This window comes from Dipodomys ordii, unplaced genomic scaffold, assembly GCF_000151885.1.
Source record: "Dipodomys ordii isolate 6190 unplaced genomic scaffold, Dord_2.0 Scaffold91, whole genome shotgun sequence".
Classification (NCBI taxonomy): domain Eukaryota; kingdom Metazoa; phylum Chordata; class Mammalia; order Rodentia; family Heteromyidae; genus Dipodomys; species Dipodomys ordii.
The window spans coordinates 4,622,737-4,645,557 of record NW_012267307.1 but is presented as its reverse complement, the minus strand read 5'-3'; the positions used below and the strand labels follow the sequence as shown (position 1 = coordinate 4,645,557).

Below are 22,821 nucleotides of genomic sequence, written 5' to 3'. Positions count from 1 at the left end.
TTATTGGAGATAGGAGTCTCACGGTCTCTCCTGCCCGGGCTGGCTTTGAACCGCGATCCTCAGATCTCGGCCTCCTGAGTAGCTAGGATTACAGGCGTGAGCCACCAGCGCCCGGCTGTGAAATGTTCTTTTACTCACCAAATGTGTTTTAGGAAATTCACCACTTGGTCTTTAATTGGGGCCAGCAAATGTCCAATAGCAACTAGAAGCAGGACAAAGCGTGGCACCTACAGCTGTACTTTACATTTATCTCCTGTGCTGCCGTAGCTTTGGATCAGGTTCCTGTTTGTCTGCATGTGTATGTGTTAATCGAGGAGAGCGCATCTAAAGCTAGCGATTCTCTCCTTTCAAGGCTGAAGGGCCCAGGCCAGAGTAAAGATACTTTCAAGACTGTCAGGGACGTCATGATGAACAGACTGTCTTCTGTCCCAGGTCACGAGGGTGGAGTTTAAGAAGCTTTAAGAAGGTAGGAGGCCCTGGCTTTGCTCCTCTGGTTGCTGAGGCCCTGCCTCCCTCCCCAGCTCACCTCAGGTCACTAAAGTGGCACACTCCCAGCGTGTGCCGAGGGGCCTCCCCGGAGCAGATGGGTTGATGGCCACCTGGACGGGCAGCCTGTCCAAGACTGTGCGCCTTCTGTCTCCTCTGCCACCCTTACTTCTACAGCCTCACTGAGATCACTCTTTCCCATTTCATGCTCCTTAGTTGACAAGGGTGAGTGCTGAGTCTGGTCCACTGGGAGCTCCCAGAATAAAAGGTTTTGGCCAAGGACCCTATGATCAAATGTTCTTTTTTTATGGTCGGTCGTGGGGCTTGAACTCTGGGCTTGGGCACTATCCCTCAGCTCTTCAGCTCAACGCAAGCACTCTACCGCTTGAGCCACAGCACCATTTCCATGGCCAAGGACTCTAATAACAAGTTCTTATCAACCTCAAGGCTTGACAGTCAGTCAGGACAGACAGAATGGTCAAAAAAGTACATTAATTTCTCACCCCTAGTGAAAGGAAGCAGATTAAAACAGAAAGGAAAGAAAGTGGAAGCAAAGCCTCAGGTGGATGCTTGATGTATACATACAACAGACAAACAAATGTAGGCCTGAGTGGGTGCACAGATGACCTGGTGGTTTAGAGATGGGCAAAAACATTCTCCCATGGCTCTGTAGTGTCCTAGCTATGCCGGGGAAAGAGGCTACACAAGAACCCACTCTCTATCCTGACCACTTTAGCCCACGGCTCATCCCTTGTGATGATCACTTGGCACTGACTTTCCTGAGGTTACTAAAAGTCTCTCGTGCAGAGTAGGATCCATGCACACATCCACTGCCATCTCTGTGCAGACTTGCCATCCCCAACTGCAGACTTGCATTCCTGCGCAGAGTTCTTAGCCAGTGCACGCGGGGCGCAGGTGAGCGGCAACTGCCTTGCCTTAGTGCGGATGTCCACAGAGCCTGCTGCTCAGCAGTCCTGGCTATACACATGTGAACAACGGATCAAGTAGTATCATAAGAGCGCTAGGAAATGTCAGTATGGAAAACCAGTTGGTTCTAACTGACGCAAGGAAATCCCATTGCACTATTACCCTAACCATCCCAATGGAACCAACATAATCCAAAACACCATCAGGGGGACACAGTTCCTGGATCTAATGTGCCTCATTCGAACATTTTGGGATCAATGGAAATGTTCCTGTTTTACTGAGAATGTATTTATTTTTTTATTTTTATTGGTCGTGGGGCTTGAACTCTGGGCCTGGGCACTGTCCTTCAGCTCAAGGCTGGTGCTCCACCACTTGAGCCACAGCGCCACTTCAGGCCTTTTTTCTGCTTATGTGGTGCTGAGGAATCAAACCCAGGGCCTCATGCATGCAAGGCAAGAGCTCTACCACTGAGCCACCTTCCCAGCCCCCTTACTGAGAATGTATTAGCTACCAGGTGATCTGTCTCCAGCAAAGGACATGTGTCTCATGAAACGAGTATGTGAACAGGATATAGGTCAAGGGTGAGAGAAGCAATTATGTGGAGAAATTCCTTGAGGCAGCCCCAGACCTCTGCTGGGCAGAACCGTAAGGATCACACTGAGGGCACGGTGACTAGGCCCCCCTGGAGGCTCAAGGCCAGGGGAGACGCTGGCTCTGTGGGTTTGCAGTTCCTTACATGCGTCAGTTATCACCTTAAAGTAGCTTACACCAAAGAGATCATGAATTAAGCAGGTAATATAGGCATGCTTCAGACTTTCCACCTCCTTTAATGGCCTTCCATTCATACAAATAGAAACAAGGCACAAACTCACTAACACTGTAGCTCAAGTGGATCCTAAACAACTTTTACAAAAACAAACAATCAGGTAAACAATCTTGGGCTGGCGTGTGGTTAAGTAGTAGATCAAGAGCCCAAGGATAGCACCAAAAAAGCCAACCTTATTTATACCCTGGGAGAGGGGGCCATCAGTGAAACTAGTGACTGACAATGAAGACATGGCATGTGACTGAGACACCCAAGGAAAGGTGGCCCTGCTGCCGCTACCTCTACCTCTACCTCTACCTCTACCCATCACCCCCTTCTGTGTGCTCCTGCGTGCATGGGACAGAAGCCAGCCATAGATGATCCTGATTAAGACTTGTTTAGACTTAGATAACTCTGAAAAAAGTCACCTATTTTAAGAGATTCTCTTTTGGAACTTCTGTGCCTGCCCAGGGCACTGAGCCGGTGCTCACAGGCTGCCACCCGCCAGGCTCACACAACAAACACTTTGTACTGGGAGCCAACAGCATTGGGGCAGCTAGCAGGTAAGAATCACCCTGAAAAACTGCTCTGTGTGGACGGGCCTCAGCCTGCCAGCGGAGCCCCTCCAGCTAGGACCGGGACACAGAGCAGCCAGGGCTGACAACAGCACAGGACCTCCATCCCAGCTGCTGGAAGCTGCGAAGCCCAGGGCTGAGAGTGCTTGGGTAGGCATGGATGCGGAACTATACTTGAAGTAGAGGTTTCCAGCAGAGAACCTGCTGAAGGAACTCAAAGACGCTTCATCATTCACTGGAAAGAAAATCTGCCTATAAATTAATGTAGAACGCATGTCCTGGCTTCTTGACTCAGATAGGAGGAGCTGCACCATGAACAGACGGAGAAGGCAGAGGCCCTCATCCTTGTTATGGATGACAGCTGCTCCTCTTCAGCGGGGACTCCTGTCCTGTTTCCACACACACAGGGCGAGGCAGTGTTCGCGAGTTTGACAAATATCCCAAGCGTGGGAACAACATCAAGCAACCTGCGACAGCGAAGGAACAGGAAGGAACCGTTCAGCAGCTCATCTGCCGGTGTGCTCAGGCAGCGCGACGCTCCTCGGCAGCTGTGCCTGCCTCTGGACCACCGCGGTGAGACAAGCATTGGTGTCCCCATGTAGAATACACATACAGGCAGCTCTCATATGAAGTTCCTCTCCTGCACGCACTTTGACTTAGGATTCAACACTGCAGTGGTTGCACGTCAAACTCAATGCGACCCAATGGGAAGCTGGCCCCTCACTGCATGTGCTGAGGACCAGAGGAGAAAAGCTGAGCCCACACCTAGGATGCCTGCAGCCACTCTTTATCCTGGATGGTGGTGTGAGGGTGTGTGGGGGACAGGGTGGGGCCAGCAGCCTACCTCCAGCTCTGCAGGTTTCCCTGACATGCCCTATCAGGACAGGGGCACACTAGCCCCCAGCCCCAACTGTTACCTTATGCTAGAGTAATGAGAGTTGTTGCACTGTATGTTAAAAACCACAGGAGAAATTCAGGGTCCCCAGTGCCTGTTTCTGTACCCTGGCTGGGTTTTGAGGAGTGCATCTTGCTTCACAGAAAGACCTGCTACTCCGCCCCAGGAAGACAAGGGATTGGCTGCAGCTGTGCCCAGACTGCTCTCCCTCCTCCAGAATCCTGGGGGCAGCTGGGAGTTCCTGGAGTGGCACATGGCACTGAGCAGGGGGCCCATTAGAACCAAGGTGGCCATTCTTGCCCCTGGGTGAATAAACAGAAGCTCGTCTCTGCTTGTGAGAAGTCTGTCAGGCTGGCGAAGTTTGCAGAACTCACAGCTCTGCAGAACACTTACACTGTCCAACCCATGCCAAGGGTTGAGGTCAGGGGCAACGCCTGTGCGACCTCGTTGATCCTGCTTAAAAAGCCAGCCTGAAGGTGGCCTTGCACTGTTCTCCAGGCTGATCTGGCCTGAGGGTTCTTGACTAGGTCATCAGAATGACAACTTCTATGTATAGTTAATGCAGAATTCAAACGCAGTCCAAATAAAAAGCACAAGACTTTCATTAATTATTCACACACTGCAGAAGAGTGAATCGTTAATGAAAATCAACTGTTCACATTTCTGCAGTATGTGTTCGCCAGTTAGTTTTCTAGGCAATGTTAAGTATTCTGTGGGTGTGAATGGCTCCTTCAGAACTCTGGGAGGTCCGGAGGCGGCACCTCTTTTCCTGCTCAGATGAGATGATGCCGGCGCCTTCATGAGGAGCTGGGCCTGAGGGTAAGAAAGCTGTCAGGCTGGGAATGTGAGAACAGGGACAAGGACAGGGACCTTGCTCGTGAGATCTGGGGAGAATGACAAAAGGAGAGCTCACTTCCAAGACTCCTTATCCCCCAGCCTGAACAAAGATGGCAAAGAAAGGAGGCCAGCAGCACAAGGGAAATAGGGGGCTACAGTGCTGGAACAAAACACATCAGCCAGTGCCGCTGGGAAGGAAAGTGAAAGCCATTAGGAGGAAGGCGGCAGGGGTCTGCTTACGCACTTTTTCCTACTAATTATGGAGGAACTACCCCTGAGGCGTTCCAAGGATTCGGAACAGCCGCTGAAAATGCATGTTCCAGGAAATTCCTGGTGAGCTGGACAATAGGCTCCAGTCCTACCTCGGCCTGCATCTGCTCTACCAAGTCAACTAACCCCCAAGGAGCCGATACTAGACAAAGGTGGAGAGGAACGCTTTCCCACCTATCAGAGAAGATTCACAGCCCACTCGGCCGGCTCAGAGGTAGATAACCTTGTAATTAAGAGATGTCCCTGTGCAGGCTGGAAGTCTGGGCCAGAAACCAAATGCTTAATAGGCTGTACTGGAAAGTCCAGACAGACACTTAACAGAAGAATTAAAAACCACCCATGATAGAAAGCAGAGTGCCCTTCTTTTTTGAGAAGCACATGGAGTCTGAGGTCTGTGCTTGCTAGGAAGATGCTCTACTACTTGAGAAATGACTCCATGCTTTTTTGTCTGAGACTGGGACTTGAACTCAGTACCTGAAGCCTTCACTCACTGGCTGGCACTCTCCCACCTGAGCATGCCTCCAACCCCCTTCTTTCATGGCTTGAGTTATTTTTCAGGTAAAATCTCCTACTTTGACTTGGTCTGATCTTAGACCATGATCCTCCTACCTCAGCCTCCTGTGCAGTTGGGATTACAGTCCTGTGGCACCCTGCCTGGCCGAGAGAATCTTTCCCAGAGAAACTTAAGGTGATAACAGGCAGGTATGTACGTATACGTGTATGTGCCATGTTTCTGGCAAAAAGGAAGACACGGCACTAAATTTCAATCAAGCCCTACATGGAGTAGATTGAACTGTGTTCCACTAAAAGATCTGCTGAAGGACTAAGGCTGATCCTGCTCATTTGGAGAGGTGCTCATTTGCAGAGGTGCTTGGTACCGTGAGGTCCCGCAAGTCAGGGTGGCCTCAGATGGTCACTGTTCTTGTCAGAGGGCCAGAGGCTGGCTCAGAAGAGGTGGCTAGCCTGAACACAGAGGAGCATGCAAACGTGAAAGAGATGTGGATTCTGTGATGGCAGACCCTAACTGGTCCAAGGCCTGTACTCGTGTCTGAGTGCTGTCTATCGGCTTCCTCCGGAATGTAGGTCAGGTGCTCAGTGCCTGCCCTACCCTGTCCTGAAACAAGCCCCAGGAAGACGACCTGGGGGAGGAGGGGCCCTGTGTCAGCCTGCAGTGGCACTCCGATGGCAGGAGCACTTCCCTGAGGCTATACCTGGTCTGCATTTGGGCAAGCCGGGCCTGCTGTGGAGACCAGCACCCACAGGAACGAAGGACACCACAGAGGAACACGGTACACGAGGCCTCCAGCGGCACTCCTCCACCCTGTGGCAGCCTGAGTGCACTGAAGCCAAGGATGGAACCTTTCTCCTTTTGGTGCTCCTTGCTAGTTTTTATCTCTGAAAGTAAAGGAATAGATTTCCCCATGCTTCACACTTGCTGTGTGACTTAGGCTTGGCATTTCCATAAAAACCCGAGTCCCCTTTGCTAGGGGTGGGTCAGAACCAATGCTGTGCTTGCTATGTGACCAAGGGGACGGCCGCACTGCGGGCCCTCGGCGGCCAATCACGCCAAACGAGCTGGCAGTGCATCTGGACAGAGGTGCCAGGCGGAGGGACCGGTGCACCCCATGGAGAGTGAACGCTATTTCCAGATACAGCTGCCTGTGTTTGAAGGCAGAGAGGACGGGAAAGCTAAGGGTTTGAAGTCAGGGCTAGATAGGTAGGTATTGCAACACTTGAGCCACACCTCCATCCCTATTTTGCTTTAGTTCTTTTTTTTCATCAGTTTTTTTGTTTCTGCTGATAGCTGGCCTTGGACCATGGTCCTTTTACCTACAGCTTCTGCAAAGATGTGACTACAGACATGTACTGCACGCCAGCTTATTTGTTGAAATGGGGTCCTGTTAACTTTTACCCAGGTTTATGCTGTACCATGATCTTTCCTCTCTGCATCTGAAGTAGCTGGAATTACAAGTATGCACTATAGTACCTTTCTAAGGAAAACATTTTAGAGAAAACACTTTCATGAAACAAAGGAAGCTAACGTTTAAGAGGGCTGAAAAGTGGCAAACAGGAAATTCAGCATGCCTGGAAAAAAAGGTTTCACCATCACAAGACAAGCTCTCATCTGAGATGTGAGGAACTACGAGTAAGTGATGCAATTCTATCCTGAATACGCTGTTTGAAATTCTATTCTACAGCTGAATATAAATGACAACTGTCATTTTCCCCGTGGGTACCACCTCTGTTCCACCAATGAAACAGCATTTCTACACTGGTACCAGATAATGCCTGCAGCAGCTCCACTGGGACCAGAAGGTGGTTTTGTGGGGACTCAGCCGTAGCCTCAAGCCATAGCTACCAAACACAGGACGATCATTTAACTTATGCTAAGGTTCCTTTTAACAGAAAACCCAGGAAGTCATAGGTATGGGCGCATGACCTACCTATCTACATGGGCAAGAATCCCAGCTCCAACTGCACATACTAGCTAGTGCACCAGCTGTCAGCCCTTCTGCAGATGTGCTCCCCCACCACAGCCTGGTCCTGTGCAGTGCTTTGCTTGCTCACCTCTTTATCCATACTCTCTAAGTCCTCCTTACAAAGAGTGTACAGTGGCATCGTCTCTGACATACTGGGCTGTCGCTCTCTTCTAGCAGGGCCAGGCTGCTCCCCATCTCCAGCACTGGGCAGCTCTTCACCAAACATCTGCTGCTGAAGTGGCTGAATAGCTCTGAAAGGAATGTCACAGTTCGGTGTGAGGAAAGCAGTCTGATTGCACCTTTGTAGACTGCATCATCAGAGTTCTGATCCGAGCACTTGGCAACACACACAGAGAATATATGTACAGAAAGATGAATGTTCTACTGACTGTACCCATAGGATCCCCCTCCCCAACCCCCGGCTAGCTCCTCTATCCTGTGAAGGATGGCATTCACCTCCTTTCAACAAAACACACTGTCCGTGGGGTATCTATCTGCCTTGACCCGAGTGCATACTGAGGATTCATTTCCTAGACAATCTGGAAGTATCATTAAGACTGGAGAGCCATAGCATGAAAGAAAGCAAAACAAAGGTGACACTTTTATCTAGGGCACAAGTAGAACCCGAACATGAAATGGTGCATTGAGTGGATGCTAATGGAATGGAGTCCATCTGCTCAAAAGAAGAGGAAAGACATGCTGCACCATGTGTGCACAGCTTCATGAAATCGCCAGTCAGCAAGAACCAAACCGGCTCAAGCTGCCCCTGAGATTATCAACAAGCTTATGCTGCACAAACTTTCCTATCATAAAATCTCAGTGAAGAGCCAAGGGTTGGTGGCTCATGCCTGCAATCCTAGCCACACAGGAGGCTGAGACCTGGAGAGCTGAAGTCTGAAGTCAGCACAGGCAGAAAATTCTGAGACTCACTTTCCAATTAAGCAGCAAAATAGAGACTGGAGGCATGGTGGCTAAAGTGGTAGTGCATTAGCAGTGAGCAAGAGTACTCAAAATAAATCTCAGTTCTGTTTGCAATTGTTTTCTCCTCTTCATACACATTTCACTGAGATAGGTCAAATCTCATTGACTATATTGTAGTCATTACTTGTAAGTGCCAGCAATTAAGGTAAATGTTGTGAAACTGGCACATGTCTTCCACCGGACAACTGTCCGAGCAGCCGGCTCCTTCCCGGTGGGTGAGGGTGAGGATGGGGCGGCACAGAGGAGGGCTGGACTGCCTGCCAGGCCTCAGACTGAATCATGACAGACACAGCAGGGAGGCAGAAAGAACTCTTCACTGTGAGCAGGACGGGGTATTGAGCCAGAGCTAGAATTAAGAGGGACCTACATTAGGAGTCACCAAACTATCATCTATTAAGGACAAGTGGAATACTTTCTACCCAGAAATCCAATTGTTTTTATTTTTTGGGTCCGGTTGTGGGGCCTGACTCTGGGCCTGGGCGCTGTCCCTCAGCTCTTCAGCTCAAGGCTAGCGCTCTACCACTTGAGCCACAGCGCCACTTCCGGCTCTTTTCTTTTTGCTTATGTGGTGCTGAGGAATCGAACCCAGGGCCTCATGCATGCAAGGCAAGTGTTCTACCACTGAGCCACCTTCCCAGCCCAGAAATCCAATTTCTTGAAAGTTATACTCCATATTCCTATCCTTGTCAAAACTGAGTTCAGGATGCACGTGGCAGAGCAGCGCCACCTACTGGGCACCATCACTCTCAAAAAAGCCTAGCCAACACAGGCTTTGAGTTCAAACCCACTTGCTGCCAAAAAGCTTGGGAAGAGGAGGCTAATGAGTATTTAAATAATGAATATTTAAGGATTTTCACACAATAACTGCTCCATTCCAACCAAACACCTATAAAGACCCAATGTTAGCCTCTTACATGGTGTTCAGGGAAAGCTGGGGCAGGGTGGGGGTGGGGGAGACGGGGAGTCTGACCACGTGGGCCTTTCCCCCTGCCCCACAGATGATATCCAGTGGAGAGTCAGGAGTTAGCAATGTGAACCCTCACAGCTGCCTCCAGTGATAGGGACACCCTACTCCCTTCCCCCACTCCGGTGTCAGCACCAGCTGTGTGGGGAGCTAGCTGCAAAATGCTGCCGTAGAATAGAAAGACTCAGTGAAGACAGAAGACCCAGGTACCCCAACATGTTTGGAAAGTGACCAGTTTTGATCAGAATCACAAGACATAAAGGATGGGAAGGACAGCGAGCAAAGTTCAAGCCTTAGCACAAAAAATTCAGTCATGCCAAAGGCAGGGAGAACCCAACAGCAATGGTAGGGATAGTAAGGAAAGATGTAAACCTGATCCAAGAAGCTGAAGGCACCATAAACAGGACAGACTCCCCAAACCTACAGGACTCATCACGACCAAACTGAGTAGACAAAGAAGAGCCCGGAAGCAGTTAGAGGAAAGTTACTGTTTTACCTCTGCCAGGGCGGTCCGTGAAACACACAGAGGAAGGAAGACTGGACACTTCTCAATTGCTAACATGAAAGAACCATCAACCTGGACCCTCACATGGGCAAAACACATGACAAATGAAGGGGCCTCAGCTAAAGGGAGATGAAGGGAACTGGACTTCAGCAGCCCTCCCCAAGAAGATCAACAGAGTGTGAGGTGTGTAGACTAGGAAGAGACCCCAGAAGACTTACAGCTTCTCAGCTTAGTTGAGAATGCGCATGGAGGGCAGTGGTTACTGCCTAGAACACAAGCAGCTGTCATAATAATAGGTCTATGCAGGGTTCCAGGCACAGAACACAGAATGGAGTGGAGGGCCAGTGTCGATCGCAGCAGGCACGGGCCTCTGAGGTGGGGCGGTACTCAAGCTGCTGAAGGAGGGCAGGATGGGGGCCGCACCCTCACCAAGGACACCTGGCTTGGCGGAAGGTCGCTCTGTACCAAGAATGCGGAGTGGCTTGCAGAGTAGCTACTGGGGCCTCTCCAGGTGCCCTTCGTCTTTGCTGGCCTGCCATTGCAGGCGCCTCTCACCCCGAATCCCAGAGGGCAATCCCACTCCCATTGATTCAGGCACGCTTACACCTTCCCATGCATTCAAGTAGGAGAGTAACGGTATGGTTCAGTATGAACAAAATGTTATCTGGAAGCCTGCAGGATAATCTCTGGGACCAGATGTTACCGTTTTTTTTTTTTTTTTTTTTCCCTTTTGGGCCACGGCTGGAACGCTAACTCAACATTTGATGCTTTCTGTCATTGGCCAGTGTTCTACCAACTGAGCCTGGCCTCCAACTCCTGGGATGAGATGTGAGAACACACACAGTGCTACTTTCCATTACAAAATATATGCAGTCCTACAGCAGGATATTACTGTCCTCTTGTGTACCTAAGTAACTAAGGAAACGAGCACCTTGTGACTGAGGATGAGCTGTAGCTGGTGTGTCACACAGCACAGCATGGTTGAGTCCACGCTGCGGCTGTGTATTTCAGAGTCCCCTGCTTCCGTTATTACCCATTCACTCAGCCTGTCACACGCAAACTGCTTTCAGACCTGCTTCTCATTTTGTATCTTGGCAGGCTAAAAAATTGAAAAAAAAATGTGCACCTAACATTTGGCTAGTCAATAGCTTATGACGATGCTTTTGTGAGCTGGTTTCTGCAGCACAGAGAACAGACTCTGAACAGGTCTGCTTTTGCACATACGACACACCGACTTCGACTCCTACTGTAAAACTACAGCTTAGGACCAAGTTCTTTCTGGCCTCACCTTCTACTCATCGGGTTATGATACTGTAGAACACAGTCGACAACACAAACCTGAACCACTTGACCCCTGAGAGGCACAAGTCTGGTGGTCGCAGCTCCTGACATGAGGACTGCCATCAGGAAACCTCCAATGTAAGAGAATGCTTCAAGGTGGGGCTGGCCAAGAGATGAAGGCCGAGAGCCTCCAGCCCCAACCTGACCTCCAGGAAGTGAAGTTGGCTGGGATGCAGCTGCCACGCCCACATAACAGGACCTCTACTAAACCCACAGGGTCCCTAGTGTTCTGGAAGAGGGTACCTCAACTCCACAGGGACCGAGACCCCAGCACTGAGCTCCTTTCTTGAGTCCTGTTTTAAACTTTCCATTGTGAGCTATTTTACTCACCCTCTGCCTCAATGGCCATGTTGATTAGCATTACTGTGGTATCCAGCCCCTCCACAGCTGCTCCTGATGCTGCTCCCCAGTACCCGGAAGCACACACAACTTAAGACCCCAACTGAGCAGTCACCTGCTCTCTGGGTTTAAACAGTCAATCCCCCTGGGTCTTTACAGCTACTTACCATAGCTTGGCTGGCTCCACAAAGCTTCTTGAGTGTTCCCTTAACTTTTATGGTTATTTTCAGCAAGAAAGTAACAGCTAGTCCACCACACCAAAAGCCTCACAGGCCCTTCCTGGCCCCAAACCCTAGGTTGTTAGCACTATCTTTTCCAGGACATGATTCTCAAACTAGGACCAGATCAAAGGGCGGGCACTCTTAGTAAAGCCTAAAGGTACAGGTTCCTAGCGCCAGGCCTCCTGCTGGCTCCCAGGACCACACCTGCCTGTCTGCTGTCTCAGCGCCTCTGCATCCCATGAAAGGAGGAACACAGATCCTATGCATGTGTTTTTCTTGGCCAATGCCATGCCTGTTTTTGAGCTGAAACCACATGGCTTTTTATGTGTGTGCTCACTAGTGCACGCGTGTGTGCCATCCTGTGGCCTGAACTCTGGGCCTGGGTGCTGTCCCTGAGCTGCTTTCTGCTCAAGGTTAGTGCTCCAGTACCTGAGTTACAGCTCCCTGTCTGGCTTTTTTGATGATGATTAATTGGAGACAAAGAGTTTCATAGATCTTCCTTCCTGGGTTGGAGTCAAACTATAATCCTCAGATCTTAGCCTCCTGAGTGGCTGGAATTACAGGTATGAGCCACCAGCACCTGGCTACAGACTATGGCAAAAGTTTAAAATCTTCTGTTAAGCTATGTGTAGGTGGCTTAAACCTATACTCCTACGTACTTGAGTAGATCGAGGGAACTGTTCTAGGCTGGCCCAGGCACAAAAGTCCACGAGAGAAGTTCCACCTGGTGCCCTGACTCTCTTATCCCAGCAACTATGGGAAAGTTAAAGTCAGAGGATCACTACGCAGGCAGGAAGACCCTATCCTAAAAGTAACCAGTGAAACACGGGTGGAAATGTGACCCAGTGGTAGAACACTAGGAAGAGAGAAGGGTTAAAAAAAAAAAAAAAAAGGGTAAGAAGTACACAAAAAGCAATTCACTACAATGGAAACTGAGTGGCTAGCTCACAGCCACACTGAGTCTCCTGCCGCCTTCTGTGTCTACTGAACCCATGGGAAAGGGGCAGGCAGCTCAGGATACGCCTGTGAAGTCCAGATCTGGCAGCCTGGAGAGCCTTCCAGTCCCTGCTGGACAGCTCAGATGGTCTCCCGCTGACCCAGACATCAAGGAGCCTCCTGAGGAGGAGTGGGGCTGTGCAGGAAACTAAGGAGGCTAAATCAAGGGTTGCTCTGCTTTTACTTTTGGAAGCCAAGGTGAGACAGAAGAATAACACAGACTCCAGAGTATCAGGTAGCCAACACACAGCGAGGGCTAAACACTCCTGAACATCACTCATCTACACTGTAGGCCAACACAGCCACTTTAATAGGACCACACGACCAAAGCTTAACCCTTCAGACACCTGTCTCATCAGCAAGGAGAGCTCTAATGTGCTACGTAACATACCTGAAGGAGGAGGGGTCCCCATGGACGGACAGACCACTGGGAGGCATGGGCGCACGGCCCTGGGCGCCTGTCCTGATCAGCTTGCCCGTGTGGGAGTCATAGATCCGAACCTCAGGGCCAGGCTGGACCTTGGGGTGGACAGGTGTCGGGTGGAACAAGGCCGCTGGAAGCATGTTCTGCCTGTCAGGGAAGGTAGCAGGGCTTTTCTCCCTGTCAGATAAGGAGAGAGGAAGAGAGGGTGGTAAGTGGCAAGACAGAGACACAGGGCCACAGGGACACGGGATGGGATGAAAGATGGATGGGCACGACAACAGAGGGGTGTGGCTAACAAAAAGAGACATCTTCACAAGGACGACGAGTGACCGCTGCTCAGAGCGAGTCAGAAGCACCCTCAGGAGGAAGACACGCTGCAATCTTAGTTCCAGAACATAACAATGTGCAAGGGCAACACACATACACACCACAGAGATGTGAGAGTTCCTCCACTACTAGTGCGGTCTACTGTGCAGACTGGGGCTGGTCTCCCTGGGTCTGGGGTTCTACTGCCCCAATGGCCTCAGTTGTTGACACCACACGCTGAACCCTAGACACAACACCCAGACTTTTGACAACCACCAAAGCTGAGCTCCTGTGTGTGTTACACACAGATCTTCCCATAAATATGCAAAAGATTAACTACCAAAAGTAGAATCACAGGGCATTTAAAGAAAAAGCAGCTCTCTGGGTATGAACAGTTACTTATATACAGGCTTTCTAGGTGCTTATCTTTGATCCCACAGGAGTTCCAGGGTCTCTTCGCTGTGGAAAGGGAAGAAGGCCGGATGGCCAATGATGAGGCTCCTCCCACTGAACTTGAGCTTTTTCCTATTTGGGAGCCAGGGCTGTGATAGAGCTGACAGCCCCGCCTAAGCTCCAGGAGTACCCATCCTCACACAAGATGCCAGGGAACCACCTGGGGAGGCGAGGCCCTGACATAGGCCTGCACCCCTCGGCATGTCTGTGGACAGAAGGTGCCTACCTGTGTGGCCGGGTGTCATCATCCGTGAGTGGGAAGAGCTGCTCCTCCACTTTGTCCCAGCGCTCCAGGCAGCTCCACAGCCAGTCGGGGTTGACCACGTGCAAGTGCTGGCACTCCTGTGCCTGGCGCACCTTCTCCGTGCCTGTGGAGACCACAAGCCAGGCTGACCTGCAGCACCCGGGCACAAGTGTCCAGGACAGACACACTGGTACAAATACCCTAGTAAAGGGCTGGCCCTGCCCCACAGGACAAAGCCGGTGAGGCTAACCTCACAGACCTCTCCATCATTGGGGATGGAGGCTCACCAGCAGGATTTCTGGCCCTAAACGTGCCAGTACCTCCAGTTACCTTTCTAGATACTCCAGAACCCTCTCCTGTCTGGAATCTGAGACCCACCTCTGTCACTGGGTCCTGTCAGTGTTCCCTAAGCTGACTTGTATTTGGGCTTTTCCAGTCCCACTGACACTGCCCCATCTTGAGCTGCTATCTCCTACAGGACTTGGGGCTTCCTGGTCCTGTGTCTGCACTTGAGCAGCACTGTCTTCAGCCTTGAGAGATCCAGCCTCTGACTGGCACAGCTCCACTTTCAGCCTTTCGAGCACACTCGAGGGCGCATGCCCACCCCTCTGTCAGGCGACTACTCAGTGGACTCCAGCTGACGCTTGCCCTGTGCTAGAGTCTTGGAGTTAAACCATAGACACTGCATAGGGAACTCATGCTCTGAGGTGGCCAGGCTCATCCCCGTCAATGATGTCCTCAGGAGTCACTCCCTCCAAACGCAAAGCCTCAGCAGCAAGGTAAGGACAATTTATCCTTCCCACCGCATGATGATCTAAGTAGTGAGTGCAGCTCTTGCCCGTAACAGTTTCTGAAGCAGGCAAGGGAGAGATTTAGATCTAGCACTGGGCGGTCCTGGACAACATGCTTATACCTGACAAGTAACCCCAGAAGGGGCCTCACCTGCTCATGGCCCAGAGAGTAGCCTCTTACTCTAGTGCACATACTCCAGTGGGAGCCTTCCATGGCTGTCTGTTAAATGCTCCACTAAGCATGTGACAGGGTCTGGAACCAAGCTTCTTGGGGCTCAGCTAACAACAGAAATCTAAGTCAGGGTGAATTCATGATTCACTGAATGTGGTCACAGGAGAAACTGCAACAGGACAGCAGCACCTAGACTAGTCTGAGTGATCTTTATTTGGGAAAAGTCAAACTGCTTCTGAGGCACATTAAAAAATTAGGTATTAGCTTTTCAGCATTCTTCCAAGATTTGTCCACTACCTGCCCAGAATAGGAGAGTTCTGGCTGAATTATCAGAAACGACAGAGGTGCTACCCGAGGAGGCTGCTACTCTGTGGAGATGACAGATATGCCCACCTACAATAATCTGTTATTCTGTTTGTTACAGTTGACATCTTGTACTTGGTTTTCTAACTCAAAGGGTTAGGCTTTCACTTGAGGTCCTGACTCCTCTGGCCTCCTGATCTTCCCACAGGAACCCTGCCACAGAGTCTCCATCCCCAGCAAGTCTGGCCTCTACTCTTGAGATGGCTGGCTTTATAAGCCGCATACAAAGGTGACTGTTCAAGAACCCCAGACAACAAATGGAAGCAGAATATGCACACATACAGTGTGCGTAGGCAGAGATTCCACTAAAAGACACTTATAAACCTGTTCTTAGAAAGGTCCAGAAAAACATTTCTGAAAATCCATCATGAAACTGAAGAGCAGTGCTGACTAACCTCAGAGCGGGATTAGGATCCAGCTCAGCAGGCCCGTGCCCACCCTGGGCACACTGCTGGGTCCCCCCCTTGAGGGCACTTGAGGGGCGCACTCACCAGCCCGTGCTGCGATGAGGTGGGTGGCCCTGTCAGGGGCGTCGGGGCTCAGTACCAGCTGGGTGAGGACCCTGGCTCCCAGAGATGTGGCGTGGTAGTGCTCCCGGGTCTTTTCAATTGGGAAGTCCGTTGGGTGCATGCCACTGAATATTACAGCCACGTCGGCCAGCACCTTGCCCCTGAGCTCTGGCACAATCTTGCGTATATCTGGAGCCTCCTCCAGCTCCCTGCGGAGGTACCTGTCATACTTTGTGTAGTAGTCAGTATGGACTCGCACCAGGATCTCCTCCAAGTGGACCAAGTGGTCGTCCTCATCTGTGTCCTCCTCCTCCTCCTCTCCCATGCTCTGGTCCAGGGACTCACCCGCAGTGACCCCTGACTGCTCACTGTTCTGAGACTCAGTCTCGGCCTCCTTCCGGTCCACACAGCCATTTCCGAGGCCACAGAGGCCGTCCCGCTCAGCCTCCTCCTGCATGTCCAGGTCTGGCCCCTTGTCATGCAGGTGGGCGCTGGGCCCAGTCTCTGCCAGGGACCCTGTGCCTGGAGGTCTCGCCCCCCTTTCACCAGGGGAAACTCCTTGCTGTGGTACTCTCACTCCATCTTGGGTGACTGAGGACTTTTTTTGGCTTCTCTTCTCACTTTCCCCATCAGAGGAAGAAGATTTCTGACCTTCTGAATCACTGCTATCACTGTCACTAGACAAGTCAAAATCCAAGTCTGGGCCAGATGCGCCCTGAGCAGGCTGTACTCCTGGTGAGGTCCGGTCTGTCTGTTCAGCAGACACTGGGAGCTCTGGAGCATCTGCCAGTTCCTGGCGACCTGGGCTGCTGGCAGCGGGGGCCGGGGTGAGGGGACAGGGATCCCTCTCACCTGCTTTACTGGGAGAAGTCCCTGGCACAGACTCGCCACCACTGAGTTCCCGTGGGGGCTTCCCAAGGCCATTGCTTTGCTCTGCCCCAGGAGCGGGTAAGGGCTTCCCAAGGCCATTGCTCTGCTCTGCCCCAGGAGCGGGTCTGCCTTCCTCAGAGCCTTTCACAGGGGGTGCTTCTTCCAAGGCGTCAGCACTTTTAGAACTTACTAAATATACACAAGAGGAAAAGCCACTGTTACTGGACGTTGAGTACCTTTCAAAACCAAAGCAGCGCTCCCCAACCTTCAGGCCTCAGCGCGCTGCCACCAGAGTCACAAGGTTTGTGGCCATGTGTGGAAGCGATGCTGGCAGGGCTTCTAGCCTGACAACACAAGGCCCCTCCACTGTGTTCTCACCATGCACCCGCCCCAAGAAGGCTCCTCACCTCCACGCTCTATTTTAGTTACCACAGTGGTAATTATATGGCTCAAATGGCTTTTTTAAAAAAATAACTAATGATCAAGTTGGGCATCAGTAGCTAACATCTATAATCCTCAGCCACCCAGTAAGTTGAGATCCAGATGTTCAAATTCAAAGCCAGCCCAGGCAGAAAAGTCTGAGACTCCATCTTCAATTAACAAGCAGGAAGCTGGGCAGAGGCATGGGTTAAGTGGTAGAGTGCCAGCTGAACAAAAAGGCTAAGTAAACATAAGGTCCCAAGTTCAAACCCAGTACTGCCAAAACACAAAATGAAAAACTAAGTATCATCAGAAACAGTTGAAACCAAAGCTTTTAAATTTACTGAAGACAGACTTTGGCTCACGCTTGTATGATATAGACACAGTTCTTCGCAGGATGTACCCACAGAATCCTCAAGTTCTAGGGCTAGTTCTTTTTTTTTCTCTCTTTCTGGTCAGTTGTGGGGCCTGAACTCTGGGCCTGGGCGCTGTCCCTCAGCTCTTCAGCTCGCGGCTAGCGCCCTACCACCTGAGCCACAGCGCCACTTCTGGCTTTTTTCTGCTTGTGTGGTGCTGAGGAATGGAACCGAGGGCCTCATGCATACAAGGCAAGTGCTCTACCACTGAGCTGCCTTCCCAGCCCCTAGGGCTGGTTCTCATAGGGGAGCCACCAAATCCCACACCTCACTCTCAGGCGAATGTCCTAGTTTCCTGGGATGCATTTTTTAAGATAAATGGATGAAATGCATACTCGACCTGTATTCTTAAAAAGCAAAATGTTTAAGTGTGATTTTTAAACATCCTGTTTTTTAATATCACATGAGCCCAACAACCTCTAAAACTGGAACACAAAAGCCAACAAACACAATGTGAATCTTCAATTTATGGCAGCAAACACTGGGATGAGTAATGAAGAGCCAGCTATTGGAGTAGAAAGCTCACTGCTTCTCTCTGCAGCACTGCACAGATGGCTCACCTTTCTTTCTTGCCTGAGGTTCCCGGGACCCAGGAGGTGCGTTCACATCACCTGTGCCTGGGAAGTACACATACTTCTTCACAGTGATCAGGTTGGGGGCAAACTTCCAGACATCTTCTCGGTCATCAATAATGCAAACCATTGAGTCTCCACAAGGAAAGAGATTTCTACAAGTAAAAACGTAATTTACACAAAAGGCTACATCACAGGTGTCAATAATATCTTTTTATCCTGCCAAGCAGAAGAGTTTGCAACCCTCATCTGTACAGAAAGATGCCATTGGACGGCTTTTACTTAGCTCATATCAAAGCTCCTTGTCTCTAAAGAAACATTAGCATAGTAATATTTTTCTCCATTGTTTGTGGTTCTCTTAAAAAAAAAAAAGAAAAAAAAAAGCAAGCAGCTAGGGATGTAGCTCAGTGAAAGACAGCTTGACTAGTAAGCACTGAAGTCCTGAGTTTGCTTACCAGCTGTACCAGCACACAAAAGAATCAGCATACATTCCTACAGGGTCAGAACTCAATCTTGTGAAAACTCAGCTCAAGGCAAAGTTAGTTTAGAAACATGGCCCAAAGGCCAGCAATAGACATCTAGCTGCACGTTCCAAGCAGATCTTCAGCTGCATCTGTGTACACCACTGCCCTCGAACCTCATGTGCTTGTCTAAGAATTCCTGTACAATTCTCAGCTACATCTTCTTTCTTTTGCCCTTACCAATCTGTTGCTCTAACGCTAACTGGCATAAAAGGAATTCTCTGTGGGCCTCTAACCTAAACAAGGAAAACTCCAGTGGAGGGCGCCCGCCTGAGCTAACTGCCCTGTCGTGGACGGCTGTGGAGCAGGTCTTGCAGGGGACGTGCTGCAGAGGACACAGCACGATGGCATGTGAGCACAGCCCTTCTGGTAGAAAGTGAGAAATTCCATAAGATATAAAACTGTCCTTCAAATAGGAGTGGGGAGGAGCAAAACTTACAGATGGTACAAGGGAGTAGAGAACTGATGGAAAGGAAGAATCCAAACAGGCAAAAACATGGGTGATACGGTCATTTAACTCAGGACTTCACGATTGATTAGTAGGATAAATGTCGTGCATGCTCTTAACCTATGGATGAGATGTACTTGCTCTTTATATTCTTGACTCAAGCTGCAGAGTTCCAGGCAGTCGCCATCACCAGGCCAAGCTTTCTCTGTACTATCTCTTCCCTAGGCTGCTCTGTCCCAAGGATCAACTCCGTGGCTCTCTCAGCTACTACAGGAGCACCAAGAGGAAAAAGGGACAGGCTTTGGAACTAGCCCACCGTGGGGGATTCCAGTACACTTCCTGCTTGTGTACCCCGAGGTGCACATAGGTCACTGAACAACTATGAAATCTAAGGCCTCATCACCTACGTCTCCCAGTGCAGGAGACCCAAGGGTACACAACGCACAGGCAATGCTAGTTCGCATCAAGAATGTGCTGTCCATACAAAGCATAGAGGAGGAGAACTACTGTGTATCATCCTTAGCCAAAACAAAGACCTGTTGAAGAATGATTCAGAGGCCGTGTAGCCCAGCTGAGAGGAGGGGGTTGGTTGTGGACAGCAAATGGGAACTGGGCACCCCAGAGCTCAAGTCGCTAGGCACGACCCACCAAACGAGGAGGGAGGGAGGATTAAAAACACACTTTCTAAATACCCATAGTTAACACTGAAAATTCCTGCAAAATGGTAAGTACAGAATTATTACTTTCATCCTCAAAATTTGATTTTTAAAGTAGAAGTAAATAATAATCTACCTCAGCAATAAATGTAACCAGGTACATACTTAAGGTTTCCTGTTTTAGAAAATGGGTCAATACATTCATCCCTTGACAATATTCGGTGAGAAAAAAGCTTCTTCTCAGGATCTAAAAAGCCTGTAAAAAGAAAAGGGAACAACGTTATACTATGACCACACAGTGTGCCTGGGGTTGGGGAAATCTGCTCATTTAGGTTTCTTTTCTCTTACACAGACTGGAATTACAAAGGAATCAGGCTTGAAATCTTATGATGCCACTGGTTTCAAACAATTTATAATATGATTGCCCAGCTAAATGGCTAAGATAAAGTTATAAGGCACTTGCTTCTCAAGGATAACATCACTGTCTTCTCAGAAAGCAGTACCTCTGGTTCTATACTTTTGTAGTCTAAGTACTAGACTGAATTATTTTGCATCGTGACCAATCACATCTCCCCTAATACTAGTGAGACAGGGTATCACTGTTAAATGTGGTTGAGGACATGTGCCCACAGTTTATGGAGTAAATGCTATCCACCGTTTCTTTCTTAAACTCAATCAGGAGAAATAAGCACCTTTACCCCTAATCTGCAAGAAATATGTTTCTAAAACGTTGAGTACCAAATTCCACATACACTATAACATAGCATAATAAAATTTAGTTTATATAGTAGATGCTGTAGGAGATTAATAATGACTATAACCATACACTAATAGAAGTTACAGGGAGGTGGTATTACAAGTATCTTATTATACCCTACTCACTAATCTTTCTGTGATGAGAGATGAGACTTAAAGGAAGCACTTGTGGCTTCTCTTTGGCATCTCTGAATTGCTAGCATCACTTGTGGACTCTGGGGCCATTAAATAAAAACAAAGGCGACTTGAATGCAAGCACTTCACTAATATGACAGTGGATCTAATATCTGAGACAAGAATTCAGGGACCAACAGGAGAATCATGAACATAACACGGGGTGAGGATTTACATCCCGGGAGAGATGTGAGACAATGTGAGATTTCATCATGGCATTCATAGTGACATAGTTTTAAACATAGGCGTTTTCTCCAGGTGCTGGGAATGCATGCCTGTAATCCTAGCTTCAGAGGCTGAGCAGAGAATCATGATTTGAAGCCAGCTCGGGGGAAAAAAAAGTCTATGAGACTCCAATTAACCAGCAAAATGCCAGAAATTAAGCTATGGGCTCAACAACAGATGCCAGCTTGAGCAAAAAGGCCATGCAGAGCACGAGGCCTTGAGTTCAAGTACTGGCTGGGAGCACAAATACGAACATGAACACACACACACACATCAAACCGATGAATTGTTGATTTTTAGTATTACCCACAGGAAACTGAAATCTCACGTCAATAAAGCACCTCTCAATGGAAGGGAAAGTGAAGACACAGGGTGCTACTACACCTTCTCACACACCATGGGGGATACTCAGGAAGTCAGTGCGATTACATCATACACTGATAGTATAAGGAGTGTACTGTGATAATTTCACAAATGTAAATTATGTATTTTGAACAAATTTATCTTCTCTATTACATTCTTCTAACACCCCCTTCTCAAACAGTAAATAATAGGTTTCATTATTCTTGTTTCCTATCTGTGACACACATATACATATATGTGTATATACATACATGCACATGTATACTCACACACATGTAATGCACTTTGGTATTTTTTTACTCCCTAGTATCTTCCTGTTTCCCCTGCCTCTTCCCACCATGTGGACACAGTGACAGTAAGGGATATTTTCCCAATTTTTTATACCTTTTCATGGTATTTTTAACTTAAAAATGAAGTGGCAAAGAACCTCTATAACCGGATGTCTCATTCACCACGTTCTGTCCTGTCCTTGTCAGTACTGCCACCTGGTGGGCACTGCGGCTGGCCCAGGCATCCCCAGGAGCACATGGACAGCTAGCTGAGGCTGGTATCCACGCCAAGAGGACAGAGGCTGAGTCACAGGGCACAAGCACAATGAGGCAGAGCTCCAAAGCCATTTGGAACCAGGGGTGAGTGATTTAAAAAAGGAGTATGTTCATATGAAGTTTCTACCTTCCACATATCCGTGGTTCCAAAACTTCCAAACCAGTCCACAAAGTTGTGGCAGTCACCACTGGTCCCCTGTCAACTACCAACCTCAAGATTGAGCTTCCGTACGATTTCTAGTTTTCAAAAAACGCCTTAACGACAGGACACACGACTCACTGTCCACACACTAACTGCAGTTCACATATCCTTGGTGCCTGACCTGCGATGGTGTGTGCATAGAGCCGGCTGCCAAAAGTGAAGACATGCAGCTCATATAGCTTGGCGATCTTCTCCAAGAAGTCCCGGCAGTGAGGCCGAAGTCGGGTGTGCAGCATGGGCTCACCCCGGCCCAGCTGGAAGTGGAAGATGCCCTATGAAGAACGGCAAGAGTAAGAAAAGGTCTTGGATGCACTCCCTCAGCACCCCCTCAACGAGGAGGGTGTAAGTACCTGAAGGTGGGGGCACAAGACACCCACCAGAGGTGTGAGAGTGGCTTCATAACCTCCACAGCTGCTGCTGTGTACTAGGGAACTATGCTAACTGCCACCATCATGCTAACGGCCTCCAAGAGCTGCCCCTCACAATTCTAACTGCCTATGGAACCACCCACTACACCTGCCTACAGCTACCCCATAACTACCCACATCTGTAACTGATAAGGATTATTTCTGGAAACCATAGTAACGACCTGATAACTATGCTAACCCAATAGCTACCTAACGTAACCATACTTTTTAAACCATACTCATTAGTCATTACTACCAGTCTTTTTTTTTTTTTGGGTCCGGTCGTGGGGCCTGAACTCTGGGCCTGGGTGCTGTCCCTCAGCTCTTCAGCTCAAGGTTAGCGCTCTACCACTTGAGCCACA

General features: G+C 49.4%; 1 protein-coding gene across 7 annotated transcripts in view; it reads right to left on the bottom strand.

The window, feature by feature from the left end:
* Positions 1-22,821, bottom strand: part of Ctdp1 (CTD (carboxy-terminal domain, RNA polymerase II, polypeptide A) phosphatase, subunit 1) — a 68,011-nt gene that overhangs the window by 34,232 nt on the left and 10,958 nt on the right. For 5 of the 7 annotated variants that reach the window (XM_013026136.1, XM_013026141.1, XM_013026139.1 and 2 more), the window contains exons 5-11: positions 22,174-22,324; positions 19,953-20,043; positions 18,151-18,317; positions 15,867-16,943; positions 14,032-14,173; positions 13,014-13,223; positions 7,364-7,526 (exon numbers count right to left, since the gene is read on the bottom strand). In XM_013026136.1, the coding sequence (XP_012881590.1) occupies positions 7,364-7,526; positions 13,014-13,223; positions 14,032-14,173; positions 15,867-16,943; positions 18,151-18,317; positions 19,953-20,043; positions 22,174-22,324 (2,001 nt within the window). The remainder of the gene's footprint in view (positions 1-7,363; positions 7,527-13,013; positions 13,224-14,031; positions 14,174-15,866; positions 16,944-18,150; positions 18,318-19,952; positions 20,044-22,173; positions 22,325-22,821) is intronic. The other 2 variants (XM_013026140.1, XM_013026137.1) reach the window with 1 other exon arrangement.